This window comes from Saccostrea cucullata, unplaced genomic scaffold (assembly GCF_032062105.1).
Source record: "Saccostrea cucullata isolate Sc308-1 unplaced genomic scaffold, CSIRO_AGI_Scuc_v1 ctg382, whole genome shotgun sequence".
NCBI classification, from domain to species: Eukaryota; Metazoa; Mollusca; class Bivalvia; order Ostreida; family Ostreidae; genus Saccostrea; species Saccostrea cuccullata.
Genome location: NW_026925758.1, coordinates 638,454 through 657,319, shown reverse-complemented (window position 1 = coordinate 657,319; position 18,866 = coordinate 638,454). Strand labels below are relative to the sequence as shown.

Here is an 18,866-nt window from a genome sequence, read left to right as displayed (position 1 = left end):
TCGGTCAATATCCTTGAGCGTTTAGTACGTAAGTGCACCGCTTTAAAGATGATTCAGACTGCTTGAGCTGTCACAAGCACCCATTTCTTATCATTTTTTGCACTTTTGAAATTGTTTTCATGTTTCAAAGATTGTAATTTAACACTTTTTTAACCTAGTGTGACGCGAAATTTGACCTCAGACGAAGATCAAGGCCACTTCCGGTTTGGTTATATTTGTCTCAAACTTTCTAATTGTGATAAATTGGCGACAGCAAATAGAAAAATGTATTTAAATGGGTAATGATACTGCTTGTTAATTTAAAAGTAATAAAAGTAATACCAAGGACAATTTAACACTAAAATAAAAGTGAATACAGCCTGTGAAGGTATGGTTCAGATATCAACATTTCAACGGCTCTCCCATCAATTTCAATGGTTATTTTTCCAATGTTTTGTTTCAATTTTGAAAATGATCACAAAAAGATGCTAATTACACAAAACACGTGCCGTTTAGTTCAGATTTATTTTTTATAAGCTACGACACGAAACATTGGTTTTCATGTACATTGATGTACAAATATTTATCATAAAACTTTTAATATATATTAACAAAAATTTCACAAGAATTGAAAATTTTGTTTAATATAACAAAGAAACATAAGCATGGCTGGTATTCATAAGATCGTTAGAATTGTGATAAATGTATGTCTGGGCAAGTCTCTGGCAAGCATTAATAGTTTTATGTGTTTCTCATCCCGGAAGGACTTTCATTAAGTCTTTCAAAAATATTGATTTTAAAAGATTCAACTTCAAAGGGAACTCCGTTGATAAATCAAGTGCACCAATTCATTCTTATTTGTGACAGTTTGTTGTTTCACGTCAGTTTCGATAATTTTTCACCCAAAAGGAGACGCCACCATCAGCCATAGGATGACTAAATTTACATTTGTATTTGAGGTACCAACAAACGAGGAAAGAATGTTTCATAATAGAGTCCTATAAATTAGTGAACTTTGTTTGTAGTTGACCGTAGCATTGAAGTTTCCAATAGTTTGTATATTATGCATAATTTACAATTTTAGAATTTTGTGATCATAAAGCACTAAAACTGCTTTAAAACCAAGAATCTTTAAAACTTAAAACAAACACTCTGATTTTGAATAAAGTAACATTGTCATAAAAGACAAATGACAAGAATTATTACAGTCTACTGGGATACTCGAGAAAATCTCTCAATTAAAGCAATTTGTCTGTACAACATGGAAAAAATCAATAAATTATATACTGAAGATTTATTAGAATAACGGCTTCAGGATACATTGGTGGCAAAATATAAGGTCTGATAAGTATTAATAACGTCAGTTGAGCAGTGTTATCCTAATGAGCATTGTGGCTCCTGACCCTTGTGTTCATAATAAGCTTTTTAAGCCATACAATCACCTTATTCTCTTCTTCATCAGGATCATTAGTCCTTTCTTTTGACGATCGTTTGTTAAAAGTTGTAATTGGAAACACGTTGCACATTCAAGTTAGAGTCATTAAAAACTTGTCCCTTTCGATCTTTAAAGTTACTTTCCATTAGCCCATATTAGAATACCATTTTGTGTAAATGATACTATATACTTCAAAGTGATATATGAGCGTTTTTTCTATTATCAGTCTTAATGCCAATATTGTCTAAATGTCACTTTCTTCTTGTAATGGCATGGTATATAAAGAGGCCCTATCTAAATCACTGTACATTAGAACCGATATTGGTTATAAATACGACAGGCATAAAAAATATCGTTTGCATTAGATTATAGTTGAAAATATGTATGGCGTATGGCTATAGTATACACGTTAAAGAAAATTGAAAAAGCCATCCAATCCATACTTAATATCATCACAAATTAACTAGGTCAAACAGTATGTCATGTAATATTATCTCAAGTAAAGCCACTGAGTTTATGGGTGAAGAGAAACTTAAAATGAACCCTAGTTATTTAGATTTTTGATATATATATATATATATATTGACGTGATAAAATACATCATGCCCTAATATAACATACCGTCATATGATAAAGATGTCATGTTATATCTTTCAATGTATCATAAAAATGTTGCAGTAAAGGTTTACTTTTTATTTATCAGATCATTGACGAAAACACGATGAAAATGGCATTTAAGAATACATAACAATACATCAAATGGATAAAATCTCGATATATCTCTTCTCCGGGAATACATCAAGGTTTATTAGTATTTTTAAACCAATTATACGAGTCGACTCAATACTAGTATTCTGATAGTGAATCTGCAAAACAGACACTACAGAACCTACCACGAAAGTTTCGAATATGGATATTTTACTGACTATGAACAATATGGGTCACCTATCAACCTCATCTTTTGATAAACGAGCGGACTTGGACTTTTCTATCGCCAACTTTCCTTCTTCATGTAGCAATATTCCGCCATCGCATGCAGATAACGCTATTGTATCCAAATGTATTCGATACTTAAGAAGATGACCTAAGTACGTTGGAATAATGACGATAGTGACCAGTGATTGATCCAGAAAAATCCACAAGCAAGACAAATCTCTGAATCTGAACAGGGCATACAACAAGTATTCTCAAAATTACAGGGGTGATATGAGGTGCTCAGGAAGAATAAGCAAGCCCTGTAGACCGGTCAGGATAAATTTCTTAAACAAGCAGGTACTAAGTTTATATTAAAGTTGTTTTACCACCTCTTTTATATTCAGCATTTTTGGAATTCTTTGGTCTTTATAATGACCTTGTTAATAACTATGACGTATTGTTGAGTCGTTTTACGTGAACTTTTTTTTCTATCATCCATTGCACCTTTTTTCAAAAACTAAATTTGGCTATGAAACAATCCGTTTACCTGATCAATACATGGGACTCACGGCGGATGTGAACCACCGACAAGGTACGCTTATTTCTCCAGAGCACCTGAGTTTACCTCTAAAATTCTCGAGGGTTTTTAATGATTTTAATTTTTAAGTTAAGAATTCAAGTTGCATATTGAAATGACATAAAACATACTAAAACAACTGATGAAAACTTTATGCCACTATTACAATCAGGCATTAGCTTTCTTTTCTTCCTTTTTGCTTGCCCGTACAATGAGTGCATTCCCCTTTAAAGTTTTTATCAATTTCCCTTGATATTCGAGATATACTATCATCCGATCATCTCATATTTGTTGTATAACATTGTCTAGAATATTACAGTTTTCTGTCATTGCAATGTTGCATCGGCTTTTATCAGAAATTTCGCTGTGAGGCAAATTTGACATTGTTTCCCTTTCTATTTTATATAAATGATTGTTAACTCCAAACTTAACCATAGAGGGGCTTAGAAACTCCGACATTTTCAATATCTTTTTTAAATATCCTTCTGATTCACTTACATGACTTATTGCAATCCGAGTACTCGTTCTTCGTTTTTCCTGCGACGAAGATAACTTTTCAACATTTTCAGTTTCTTTTCTGTCATTACTGAGTCAATTTCTGCGAATTGTTACAATGAACGAGGCACATGGTGTTTTCAAGATTTCATCCTGCCTCCCCAGGGCCGTAGGTATGGGTCGATGGTCAAGGAATTTTATACATGTACGAGATGATGCTTGATTTAATTCTTGTTTTAATATATTTAAATATATTGACAACGTATTGGCAATTAACAATTGCAATTTCCATTCTTATACCGATACGATATATCTTGGTGAGCTTGAGACAAAAGATATCACAGAGACTGACACATGTATTTTATATTTAGATATTTTACTTGAAAAAGACGTCAATGGTAATCTAATAACCAAGCGCTATGATAAACGTGATGACTTTAACTTTTCTATCAACTTCCCTTACTTACGCAGCAATGTACCTTCATCACCTGTATACGGTGTTTATATATCTCAGTTGATTCGATGCGCAAGAGCATGCTCTACGCATGAACAATTTCTAAATCAAGGTAAAATGTTGACAAGCAAGTTGATGAAACAAGAATATCAACAGTCTCGTTTAAAGTCATAATTTCCTAAGTTCTATGGTCGATACAATGACCCTGTAAGCAAATACAATTTATCATTGGATGAAATGCTGACTGACGTTTTTCATACTAATTGTTAGTCCATTATTTATACACTAAATTGACAACGCATTTTTCCGTTATTTCCCGATCATGACAAGGAGCATACGGCGGTAGTGACCGGTCGGCAGGGATGCTCACTCCTCCATGGCATCTGATCCCATCTCTGGTGTTTTGGAGATCCGTGTTTGCTCTGCTCCTGTTAAGTAGTGTTTTAAGGACTTTTCATATTGAATACTATTTGTTATTTCCATGTGTTTCATTACCTTGTCAGCAAATACAATTTATCATTGAGTCAAATGATGACTGACGTTTTTCGTACCAATTGTCAGCATTATTTAAACACTTAATTGACTACGGATTTTCTGTTATTTCCCGATCTTGACAAGAGCTCATGGAGGATGTGGCCCATTGGCAGGGAATGCTCACTCCTCCATGACACCTGATCCCACCTTTGATGTTCTGGAGGTCTGTCTTTGTTCTGCTCCTATTTTGTATTTAATAGACTTTAGAGCTTGAATACTTTTTGTTATCTCCATAAAGTTCATACAAGGGTGGGCATCTATTGAATATAGGGCAAAATGCAAAATTCTTTTTAAAACTCTCTCTCCCTGGATATTCAACAATCAACTTTTAAAAAAATAGGATATTTGATCAGGATATTAAGTAAGATATTAATCAAATTTCAGTATTCAAATGCCAGTTCACCTCTTTTCATAAAGCAATATTCATCATCAAATGCAAAAAGTTTATCTGCTAGTTGAGAGCCTTAAACCCAAGATACACAACGGAAAAATTTCGAAAACGCGACAATCTTTTTAACAAATAATCTTGCATCACAGGGTATCAATAATCTACAGGGCACCAATAATCTTGTTTAAAGAACAAAAAAAAATAATTTCTGTAATGAATTTACAGAAACATTACTTCCGAGAACTTAGTGTTCTGTACCCCTGTAATGCATGTTGAATAAAATGATCAACATTGCTTGGCACTGGTTAAGATTTTCTTTAGAAGTTTTATTTCATCCGTATAAAGACAATGGACTGGTCGAAAGTGGATGCCAAGTTTTCAGTAGTATTAACCGATCTCACATAGGAAGGTTTCTGAAGTTAACTAGAGGCTATTATCTCAATATGTTTAGTATTATTGAACTTATTCCAATTCCGCGATTTCTGTTTATTATCTATGCAATTACTAGTATTGCATATATCTGTTTTGAAAATAATTTCCTCATGATTGAGTAAACTTTGCAAGATATGAATAATCACTTTAACCTTTCTTTTTGTTCAGTTCACAATCCAGCTTTGAAGGAAATTTGTTTTGAGACGGTCTCACATTGACTTTATGTCCAAACATCTGATTGACGATCACTATTATTGGACAACCTTTACATCATAACATCTGATTGATAATCACCTACGGTGATTTTGTAGGGTGAAGGAAGAAAGTTATGACGTTAAAGCTTTAGACCTGGGTTTGTTTATAGTCTTCTTTAGATCGATCAGTGTTTGTTATCCTCACATATTACCTTCGAACGATGCGAGTATTGGCTAGTACAAATGCCTTGTATTTTTAGGAATAAGACAATATTTTTTTAGGTTTGCATATTTAGACATCACATCGTTATTTCTAGTTCGAGTACCAAAATGCATGATCGAATTCTGGATACAAATTTCACTATTAAGAAAAAATCCATACAGGAATTGAAAGCATTTTCAAATTAAGGAAAAATCTTTTATACTTCACTGTGCACCAATTCTTCCTCGTAATCATTTTATCTTTAGGTAAAACTTTTTTAATAGACAAATGATTTCATTATATAAGTAACAAATACAATGCATTAAAGACGAAATGCATGTTAAGGGCAACGGGAATGTCAACTATTATCAAACATGACTATCTCTATATCATGCTTATATTTCATAAAAATATTGAGCAGTTATCAAACTTTAAATACCCGTACATTAAGAAACTATGAATTATAAGCAAGGCAACATACCGACCCTAGCATCGACAGAGTTGAGATCAGCTGCCCAAGAAGGGTAAGATTCCCTATCAACATTCAAATCCGCCTTGGGCAATCTGTGTTACCCACGTAAAGGAAATCCGTAGTCATATTCTTTTTATAATTTTGACTACAGATTTACATAAAAGAATGCCTTTTTAATACGTGAGAATTGTCATACAAAATCCAGTGAAATACGGCTTAACGATAAATCATATTTAAGTGTAATAGAGAGCAAAACAACTACGGAGGAGATTTCAGAAGCTGACTTTTAAGCAAAATACTGAAAATTCTGTAACCAATATGCATTTGCTTATGAAACTCATAAAACTACATAAATAAAATCCCCATCCTGTGCAGTAGCAACATCTAACGTTACAGTGCCCCTCTCGAATCACAATCATGGTACTCGGAAATCTACCATGTTCTTTGAATTGCTCATGGTGTTCGTTTTGCAATAAAAATGAATTATTTCATTATAATTTTGTGATATTGAATAGACAATAACGACGTGTTATAATGGATTAACAATGGTATTGGTCACGTTCCTGATTAAGTTAACTGAGAACAGTCTTTTTTGTGTTACAACATTTTCCATCCCTTGACTTTGGAGTTTGACTTGCATTTTAAGACTGCCATACGGGGACATTGGTGTTTCACAAACATATCTTGTTTCTAAATAACTACTGAATATTGATTAATTTCTTCAATAAAAAAAAAACGTATTCTTGTTTATTTATCGATTAAATCTAAATTATTGATTATATCCTTTTAAAATGGGTCTGTTTTACAAAATTTCGAAAAAAGATTGTTCTTTCCTCAGTGCAAATCATGATCGATAATACAATATTTTACCAACTTTAAACTACTTTTAACGATTAATAATGAATTATCTTGTTGCTTTTTCCAGTTATGCATACTGACATCATGCAATCATTCTTCTTATCAAAACAAAGTCATTGATATATAAATCAAACGTCAGTTAATCTACAGTAAAAAATCTTTTATTTTGCAAAGTTGTTACGTTACTTGTCAGCCATTAATAATTATGTTTACATTTATTCTACCTGACATCACATTAACACAAAGATAACGAACATTTTGGCTAGACGTACGCCCCCGTTACATAATCATATTAAGTGAATTGTGGAATATCTTTACCTCTTTTATCTTTTACCGGTGCCACTAATAAAGCATATAATCATAATATCAACTCTACACCGGCAAAAGGTTACGTCTTTATTAAAGTGAAAAAAATTCTTGTGATGGGCATAACACAATCGAATAACAAACAAAGACTTAACAAATACCATAAGTACTGTTAGCCTAATTTGTCACTGGTAAATCACCTTCAAAGCAGCTTAAGATTTTTATCCCTGAACCATTTTTTAAAACAAATTACGTTTTTTTTTTCTTTTTGGAATTCAAATCTCTGCTGGAAACTAATTTCATACATGTACATTTAGAGACTAATTATCTTGATCTTGCTAACAAAAATGCCCATTCGCGTAACAGCCAATACATTCATTCAGCATGTGACATCAAATAATATTTAGAAATTTGGTTTACTTATTTGGAATCTCATTGCATACAGATAGATGTAGAACTGCAATTCTCTGATTGAGAAAATTTAAACAGATAAAGCATTCGTTTTTTTTTTGTCGGTCACTTCGGAGATTTAATGGTCACTTCAGACAAAACTTCTTATATTTTATGCTTTTCTCCACTTTATAAGTGGTTCCAATAATTTACCATGCTTTCGGGCAAGTGTATGTTCTTTGAAAGGTGTTTTAACGCACGATCTTTGGTGGAAATAAAGATTTGAAAACCAACCTTCCAAATCCATAAAGTGCTGTATGGGATCGACAGTAAATAAGGCATCAAGAATAGTTGTGAAATACATGCTGAATTATTATCATTTTTATGCACAGATTTTGTAGCATTTAAAATTCTTTGAAAAGAAGAAAAAATGTTTCAATAAAAAAAAACCGACTAATCTACGAAGCCTTTATAGAGACTTCAGCGATATAAAGAACCTTGTAGCACTTCGAAAAGATATGAAATACAGGATGTTTATGATATATGTTACATTTTTAAGTCAAATATTTTTCTTATCTATCTTATTTCTAAAATGAATCATATATAATTTTAATCAAGTCCTGCGTTTTTAATCACTATGAAAAAGTCGAAGAAATCATGGTACTAGTATTTTTGGTGTTTAATTGTTAAATAAATGTCAATGTCATAATTTCGATATTCCCTCCCGACCGGCCACACCAACCGTGTGCTCCTTGTCATGATCAAGAAATAACGGTAAAACCGTCGATAATTCAATATGTAAATAATGACCTTAGAACTGAATTAATAAAATTGTATTTGCTGACAAAGCATTGTATCGATCAATAACTTATAACCAAGACTGTAAAAAATCTTCTATCATCAATTTGTTTGTCAATATCTTCGTTTTAAAAATTGTTCATAGGTACATGCTCTTGCGTATCGAATAACATGATAAATAAAGACACAATATGCAAGTGCTGCATAATTAAGGGAAATTGACGATAGAAAAGTTAAAATCATCATAAAGCTTTCTTGTTAGATTACCATGGACGCCTCTTTTGGTAAAATATCCATATTTGAAACAGATATGTAGGATTTTATGGTCACTTTTAGTCACTTTTAATTCAAGCTCTCCGGGATATATCGTATATATAAATTAGATAAACATTTTATATAAAAATATGTTTTCCCAATAAAAATATTATTCACTGCTTAAGATAGATAAATTAATATTCCTTTGCACTTGAAATACATGTAGTTTGCACTATTTTTCCTAATTAATAGATTAAATATAAGCATTGCACAGGAAGAAACATAGATTCTGTAACATTACATGGTTAAGTAGACAATCAGGCTCTGACATTACGTAACAATCGTCGAATAATGAACAAGCAATTTATTCCATCTGAAGAGGACCTTTGCTATTCATCTTTGCGAAATCACGGGAGCTATATATATATTAAATCAGAAAAATTCCTGACAGTATTTAATTTGTAGAGAATTTATGAACAAGAAACATAATTCATATTTGATAAATGTTTTATGGTTTATTTCTCGCATTGCAAAATGCATTTTATTTTGTCTATCACGCAATTTTAGTCAACTTTATGTAATTGAAGTACTGAATAACTCAACATTGTTAAAAAGTGCTATATCAAATGTTGTTTCCCTTCTTCCTAGACAACGGGTTACTTTCAAAAAAAAAAATACTGCCTTCGGAATTTTTGCGTGTAGAGTTCAAATATATATCTATTCAATATTCTTATTTCAAATTGGTTAAATGCATGGCTTTGATATCAAATAATTAAGTTAAATGCCATATCTAAAAGTTTTGTTCTGATTGATAGATTTTTGATGAATAAGTCCTCTTCATAATATTATAATTTCCAGCATGTTGTTTTCAGATTACAAAGTCTACTTAGATTTTGCTTTGGTTCAGGATGGTTTTAAAGTTAACAGCAGATTATACCTCTAAATATGAAGAATGAATTTTTAATCAAGTAATTTTATACCTGAATAACGAATATACTACGTTTTAATCTGTAACCTTTTCGAATTAATTTACAGATTTAGTTTTAGAGAAACGTGATAGCTTGTGCATGTGTCTTAGGTATCACGTTGTTGGATGCATGTAGATCTACTTACACAGTCATGGTTCCTCGCTTGTCATATCTGCAGTTGCTGAGTAGAAGTAGCTGCCATAATTATTTATACTGAAAAAAAAATGACACATTACTCATAAAAGAATTTATACTTATTTATTGCGGCGAGTATTGGCCGTGGCACAAGGAAATACAAACATTGTGGAATACTAACTAGTACCATTTCAATTGGGCAATTCAACCAAGTTTAAACTTCATGTGTGTTTCAAAGTCTTATACCGACCCGGGTTTACCGCGGAAGGTCAGCGCACATGCAAACTGTTCAAAGTCAACATACAAACTGTTCACAATCAATGTCATATCTTAAACGTCAAATATCAAGCACATACACTTCTTATATCAGATATGGTCAAGAAACATCTAGAACTTCAATATTTTTCATAACCTGTAAGTTCACTGTATACATGTAGTACAGCTCAACAGTAAATATCACTTTCACCAAGAGAAAGCTTAATTTAGCTTAGTTTAATAGCATATTATTCAGTTATCAGTTGACTTGGTGTGCACAGACGCTTCAATTACAAAGCAACATTTCATGTTTTTTTGTGAGCATTTGTTTTGCGTTTTTACCTTTGGTAAAGGTTCAGCAGAAAGGAAGGTGAAGAACAAACCTGACCGTTTATATACAACACTTGCTGTGACAACAGAACCCGACTACGTACAATTAAACAAATATTGGGAGCTATATACTAGACTAAAAATAGTACATATGTCCCTTGAAATAAGCTTTTCTCGTACAATGATAGAGTTTAATTTGTATGCACAAAAAGATGCTATATAACATTTTGTCTGCCTTGCTAGGAATCAAAGAGTAACAATTAGGAGATAAAAGTCTGAATAAACATTTGCATTGTGAGCCAGTCAAGAATCGGCCACACTGCTAACACTGGTACTAGCGATGAGTATGGTTTTTTTGTGAATTGTGACCATCATAACCAGGAAAATCAATATTTTTTTTCAATCTCATGATGCTTGTTTTTTAAATCCAAATTATTCAATAAAACCGAAATTTCAGGCGATAGCAGACTTCTTTCAGTGGATTGATATTATATGCTGGCACATCAAATCATGAATGTACGGAAGAGAGCTTAGTCTACGCCGTCAGTAGCCACATTTAATGAACCGCAAATAGCAGTAATTAATGCTGTGTTTTCTTCGATTTGATACAAAAGACAAAAAAAGAATGAAGAAGAAAATATATGATTAAGGGGACAGCCACTTGAGTCTGAAGGGGGTCATATTTTGGAAATGAATTGTCTATCCGCGAAAATTGTGAAATAAAAAAACTGCCATCGACTGGTTTAGAAAAAAATCATGGGCACCAAAAAGCGGAACATCCCCTCTCAAAAATGAAATTCAATAAACCATGGCAACACTCGACATCAACCCGCTGCAAATTCGTTTACAAAACACTTTAAGTTTCCGAGATCCAGTAAAAATAAAGGCACCATTTGTTACATCAATAATGCTGCTGAATTGAAGAAAAACAACTTTTCTCGTCGGATGCTTCAAATGATATTCTTTCGTAAAAAACGAATATTGTGGAATCTTCGTTATTATTTGAAGATTCAGAGAATCCCAAGAGATGATTAAATTGCTATGAACTAATAATATATAATTGTCTGTATTTGACTAGTGCTGGCAGCAAAATGGAATTTGATAAAAATCTGAAAATAAGGCGACATATTGTTGTTTTGTCCTCTCATGGCATTTAAGGACCCCCGTTTTATCTTGTTTGTTATTTCTGATTCTAATTTTTTTTCAGAACGACGCATATAAATTTAGATGACGCTGCCTAATAACGTGAATAGAGCTTTTGAAAAAAAAAACATGACAATCACTACAAAGCAACCATTTGTCCCTGAAACTAACAACCACATCTAGAAAAAAATATTCATAGATATTACAAATGTTTTTGAAAAAAAGCCTTTCGAATTTCACCACAGATGCCCTGTAGCAAATTGTAATTGAATATGACATAGAAGACGAAAAAACGTGTTTGCCTGGTTTATCAGCGAAGGATCAGGCATGTTACGAGAGTAAATTTAATAAAAGACATTTTGATGAACAAGTAATCGGCTTATAGAAGGAGAATGGAAAGTCCGAAAAGCTCTTATCTGGTCTGCTTTTGTCAAGACTTATATAAATCTTAAGGTCAACAATGTCAAATTTTGAAAGTGTACCAGTCTTAATTTAACCTATGGACAAAGAATTACTTCACAACTGAATTGGGTTTTAATAGTTCTGGTGATTTCTTTCATTGATGAAATATATATGAATATAACGAATAGTATTAGTTCAAAAGTCCATAAAACAGAATATGAGCAGAGCAAACACATACTATATAAACATCAGAGGTGAAAACAGGTGCTATGAAGGATTGAACATCCACTGCCGACCGCTCAAACCCACGGTGTGCTTCTTGTCTTGATCGGGAAATAATGAAAAATCCGTCCTGTATAAATAATGAACTAACAGTATATATGAACTATAATTAACTATAAATAATGAACTGACAATATGTTTGAAAACGTCAGTCAGCATTTGACTTAATGATAAATTTTATTTTCTGACAAGGTCATTGTATCGACCATAGAAATTACGAAATGATTACTTGAAACAGACTGCAGGTATTCTTGTTTCATTAACTTGTTTGATTTACCTCATTTCAGAAATTGTACATATGAAGAGCATACTCTTGTTTATCGAATCCATTGTGAGATATAAACTCCGTATGCTGGTAATGAATGTATATTGCTGTATAAGTAAGAGAAGTAAACGATCGAAATGTTACATCACGTTTATCATAGAATTAGCTTGTTATATTGCCATTGAGTAATGTAACATTAATTGATGTAACAAAATGATTACATATGAAAATATAAATGTCCTGAACCTGACTTTCAGTTTGCTGTCAAGATAAAGACTTCCAACATAGCCAAAGAGCGAGAAATGCATCTTGTCTTAGCATTTATTTGGCATGCAACCGAACAATAACAAAATAAGTTTTCTTTATTTCAAACAGCATGAAAACTAAAGCATCATATGACATATATTATCTTAGCCATCCCTAGACCTCCACCTGACGACCATTTCTCTGCACAATTTATATCCCAAGCTTACATCCTTTATTAACACTAATGTCTATTTACCACTTAATCATGAACCTTATCACAAATTCTAGAAATCAAATTTATGTACACCGCAAACAATTTTCACATTCATAAAACAAATTTCTCACCTTGACATACGTTTAAAAAATACTTCGAACTTATCACTCTAAATATGCAATTCAGAATTCATGGGATCAGTCAATAATTTAAATGGCAATTCAGATTAATTTTTAACATATTTTGATATTTTGATATTTGACATATAGAAAACTGAAAAGAGGAAAATAGAAGGATCTGCATTTTTTGTAAACGTTATCTCATCAGTCTAAATGCCGATACAGGTGAACACATATTATTCCTTTGCACTGCAGTTTACCTGGATAACTTTTGAACGACCGTCTAGAATTTCGAGAACACTAAAAAACTCTGATTTTAGTCATAAAATTGAAATCTTTTTTTTTGTAGAAGCATATGTTGATTTGATATCCCACTGAGCTTAAAATAAAATAACCAGAGAGTCTGCAACATATGTTACATATTTTTTACTGAATGTAGAGGATAAGGGCAGGTAACAACTAAATCATATGAAAAACGAGATGCCCTCAACATTTTTTTTAAAAATAGAGAAGGATATGGAGATAACGAGCAGCATTCAATATCAAACTCCATAAAACAATACAAAATAAGAGCAGGGCAAACACTGACCTCCAAAACATCAAAGGTGGGATCATGTGCCATGGAGGAGTAAGCATCCCCAGCTGACCGGTCACACCCGCCGTGTGCTCCTTGTCATGATCGGGAAATAACGGAAAAATCCGTCGTCAATTCAGTGTATAAATAATGGACTAACAATTAGTATGAAAAACGTCAGACAGCATTTGACTCAATGATAAACTGTATTTGCTGACAAGGTCATTGTATTGACCATAGAACTTACAAAATGATGACTTTAAACGCGACTGACAATATTCTTGTTTCATCAACTTGCTTGTCAATAATTTACCTCGTTTTAGAAATTGTACATACGTAGAGCATGCTCTTGCGTATCGAATCAGCTGAGATATATACACTCCGTTTGCAGGCGATGAAAGTATATTGCTGCAAAGTAAGGGAAGTTGAGGATAGAAAAGTTAAAGTCATCAGTTTATCATATAGCTTGGTTGTTAGATTACCACTAACGTCTTTTTCAAGTAAAATATCAAAGTATGAAACAGATTTGTCAGACTCTGGGGTATCTTTTATCTCAAGCTATTCAGGATATATCGTATCGACGTAATAAAGCAATGGATTCAAGTTTCACTATCTGTCTGAAGTTCAGACAACTCGGATAACTACAATTTCTGATTTTTAAAAAAATAATTCTTTAGATCTTCTTACACGATGTCGTTTTCACTCATTTTTAGTTCACCTGAACTGAAAGCTCAAGTGAGCTTTTCTGATCACCCGTTGTTCGTCCGTCCGTCCGTCTAGCTGTCTGTCCGTCCGTCCGTCTGTTAACTTTTCACATTTTCAACTTCTTCTCAAGAACCACTGGGCCAAACTTGGTACAAAGCATCCTTGGGTGAAGGGGAATTCAAATTGTTAAAATCAAGGGCCAAGTTCCCTTCCAAGGGGAGATAATCAAGAAAATACAAAAATAGGGTGGAGTCATTAAAAAATCTTCTTCTCAAGAATCACTAGGCCAGAAAAGCTGAATCTTATGTGGAAGCATCCTGGGGTAGTGTAAATTCTAAATTGATCAATTCATGACCCCCGGGGTAGGGCTGGGCCACAATAGGGAATCAAAGTTTTACATAGAAATATATAGGGAAAAACTTTTAAAATCTTCTTCTCAAGAACCACTGGGCCAGAAAAGCTGAATCCTATGTGGAAGCATCCTGGGGTAGTGTAGATTCTAAATAGTTCAAATCATGAACCCCTGGGTAGGACTGGGCCGCAATAGGGAATCCAAGTTTTACATAGAAATATATAGGAAAAAACTTTGAAAATCTTCTTCTCAAGAACCACTGTAGACAGGGATTTCTACAATCTCCCTAGGGACGATATTTCATACCTTTTTTGCTCGTTTTAACGACTTTGTTAACAAATATAACCTACCAAAGGGTCGTATTATGGGTAATATGGTTCATATTGTTAAAACATTTGTGTACACCATCATTTTGACATCCTCTAGAATGAAAACATCAATAATGGGTATATTGTCGAACATCGTCTCTGTCAATTCGAGAACATAATCACTCCTCATTAACATTTCTGCACCGTTTTCTGCGATAAGCCTCGTTTAAATCACTTAAATATAGTTCATTTTATGATTGGATTATTTCAACACTTCCCTTTTTGTTTTTTGTTCTGTTTTTGTGAATAATCTTTGCCAAAAGGTGTAAAAGGCTTTAAAAAAGTCCACATGGAGTATAACATGAACAAAACAACCAGAAAGAATTTGAATTACTTTCTCTATATTGGATTCTCAAACTTCATGAAAATCCTTAAAAACAAAACACAGAAAATGTTCTTCCGAACCTTTATTGACTCCTTACAAAATTATTAATAGTAGACAAGGAGGAAACTTCAGGTGTAATGTGCATCAATATACTCGAGAAGTGGTGTTAATCAGATGGCGATTCTTTAAAATTGTTGTTTAAAAGTACGGGTAACTCTTTCAACGATAAATGATCACTTGTCTCTTTAAAAACAAGTTCTCTAAATGGATCGGTAACTTGCATGCCAAAATAATAAGCTTGCATGTCGAGGGAATTGTATTGCATGTTAATATGAGGAAATGAACGTGAAAATGAACATGTTTATACCAGGAATGGTACTCAATCAGTATTGTATGTCTATGTAATCCATTTTCAAGAAAATAGATTCATACAATTCAAAATTTGAAAACAGGACGATAAAAGGTAGCTAGAATTAGCTATCGTTTCCCGCTGTCGCTCACACCCGCCATAAACCTTTCATGTCAAGAATATGCAGTATTCAACTATCAAATTAGAAATAAAAGCATTACATATATCATAAATTACTAAAAGGCGTTATAATCAGGTTCGGAGTATTAAAAAAATAAATCACTATAACTAAAATCTCAAAGCGCTGGCAACAAAACATTTAGTTTTTTAAAAATGTTTTTTCTTCAAAGGAGATAGAAAATATTGGCAAATAAACAAATAAATGACCTGTAAGGTATACAAACATTTCTATAATGGACTAACAATTAGTATGAAAAACATCAGACATCATTCGACTTAATGATATATTGTATCATATATATTAAGAGCAGGGGTTGCTCACTCCTCCATGGCACCTGATCCCACCTCGGATGTTTTGGAGGTCCGTGTTTGTTTCAATTTTGTTTTATGAACTTTAAACTTGAATACTACTCGTTATCTCTATATTTCATTAATGCATGTTTCAAATGCATTAAATAAAATCAATAGAAAAAAGTTCAGCAATGGCATGAAAATTTCCAGATCATTCAGTACTCCCATTTATATTCTTCGTCGTTTTTTTAATCACTTGGCTTCAAATGCCTGCAATATTGAATTTTTCTTACTAACTTTTTTATACTTACTGTAAAATATGGTAATAAATAAAAGTTGTCATATATTGATTAAAAATCCTCTAATAACGAAAAAATGTTTCCCCGAAGAAATAAAACTCGATAACTATACGTATTTTTACTCATAATTATTCTTCGTTTTTGTATAAAATGACATCATCAGCATGTGTCTTCCAAAAATATGACTATAATTAGTTTCGTGATTTTTTACGGGATCAAACAAGCAGCCTTTCTAGAAATAATTGCAGGTCTTTTCTGAACCGAGCTCGAGGGATAACACATTGACTATTTTTCTTTTATTAATGCATGCATCATCTTTTATTACCTAAACTTGTACATAATTTATTAAAGTAATTACACTGATCAAATAATAACCAGTTTTCTAAATCAACTTGTTACTTGAAGTATGAACGTCACATCGATCAAACAAAGCTGAAAACTTACTTAAAAGAAAAATAAGTTTCTAATTCTGAAAAGTTGTTTGCAGCATATCAAGTGGACCTGAAACATAATATTATTCAATAATTTAAGAATTTTTTTCCAAGTTACTCGCTATTTGTATGTTTAATCATGAATACTAATGAGATCATTACCTTTTATTACGTTAAACGTATACCTGTATTTATCGTTGAGTAAATAACATCAGATAAAAGCTTCGGGTTCTATTCAAGGAATACTAGTAATGCTTTCTGTGACTAAGATTTAGTTCGACTGAGTTTCGATTTTTTTTAATATCAAGAAAAAGTTCAGGGTTAGAACATTTCCTGCAGTCAAATTTTAAAAAAAAACATAAGAGTGATTTGAGATTTTAGCATTGTGGTGATAGGAAAAAACCACTGCACAATTTAAGCTGTACGATACACTATTGATTTTTTTTAAATAAATCATTTCGAAGCAAGGAGATATTAAAGTTTTAATTCCAATTAAAATTCCTTTTCCATCAGGGCTATAAGATTTATAGATGCAAAATAAACACAAAAACAAACAAACAAACACACATACAAATGTAAGATAAATAAAAATAAGGTATGACAATGTGATTTAATTCCATTTTTAATTTTCTTTTTTTTTTTAATAGATGGTGAAAATGATGATCGTAGTGGTTCTTCTTTATGCTATCTGCTGGCTCCCTTTACATACTCTACAACTGGCGACGGATGAAAATCCAGAGATATTCATTAACGTGAAGAACATCCGGTATATGTGGATCACGTGTGAAGTCATTTCCGCCAGCCATTCTTGTTACAATCCATTTGTTTACTTCTGGATGAACAGAAAATTTCGCAGTGCTTTTCGAAATTTCTTTAAGAAATGTTTTTGCTGTTTAAGAATTGGTCGATTTAAGTACGGAGACATTCCATTGTCAAGGCAAACATCGATGACGACGACTGTTAAATTCGCACGCCAGTCTTGCAGTGGCAGGAGAAAACTCTACTCACATCCATCACTTTCTAATCATTCCAACGAGAAAGCGTGATATATTTGAGTTGAATGAGGAGAATTAGTCCGGTACACTAACAATTATAAGGCATATTCATTGTAAATAATATATTTAATTACCTGATACAGTTTCACCTACTAGTATATGAACATATTTCACTATGGAAATGCTAATATACTTCGTTTTGTTTCAAAACTTGAACTCAAATTGAGACGATTTTGCAAGTCTCTTTCCCGAAAAAGTAAGAGGTATTAAAAGTATTATATTTGTCAGATCCTTTACTAAGTTTTTCATTTTGAAACATGAACAGGAACTGCTGAGAAACATGAAACATTGCTCATTTAAGACAGTTAATTCACCACAATGATGTACAAACAATTCTCTGTTTCTGTAGTTGTGTTTGTTTTAGTGTATGATACAGATTTCATGGAAATACCGATTAAGAAAACAAATAAAATGATTTTTGAATTGATCTGTTTATCTCATATTCGAACACATAAATATTGTTTTAATATGAAAGTATCATTACTTCTTTTAATTTGTTTTCTAGTATTGCTTTTAAACTTTTTCCTTTTAAAATGTCATTTGCTTTATAACCCTGCAAATAAAAGCACCTATTAACATAGAAGTAGTTATGCTTCCAACGTTATCAAGGTTTTCTGACCTCTTTTATTATTGTATGATAGGAATATTTTGATCAGAATTGATATTAGAAAAACCTTGTGATCTATGTAAACTTATCTGCATTTGTAATTCATGAGATTTCAAGTAAATTTTAATGCTAGTTGGTGAATTGTATGATAGATAAAGTTCAGTTGCATCATCAGCATGAGTCTGTATTTAACAGAGCTTTTTCTACCAACTGGGAATAGTACAAATACCGATTCAATTAGGAAAATAGAATTAATACAAATAAACATCGACTATTGCTTCCGTACT

The 18,866-nt window shown here is 32.3% G+C and overlaps 1 protein-coding gene across 1 annotated transcript in view; it reads left to right on the top strand.

Annotated features, from left to right (window-relative positions):
- LOC134269729 (RYamide receptor-like) overlaps positions 1-18,658 on the top strand; it is a 32,894-nt gene extending 14,236 nt beyond the window's left edge. The window contains exon 2 of the mRNA XM_062751933.1: positions 17,565-18,658. Coding sequence (XP_062607917.1) covers positions 17,565-17,963 — 399 coding nt within the window. The 3' untranslated portion in view covers positions 17,964-18,658. The remainder of the gene's footprint in view (positions 1-17,564) is intronic.
- Positions 18,659-18,866: the final 208 nt, after the last annotated feature.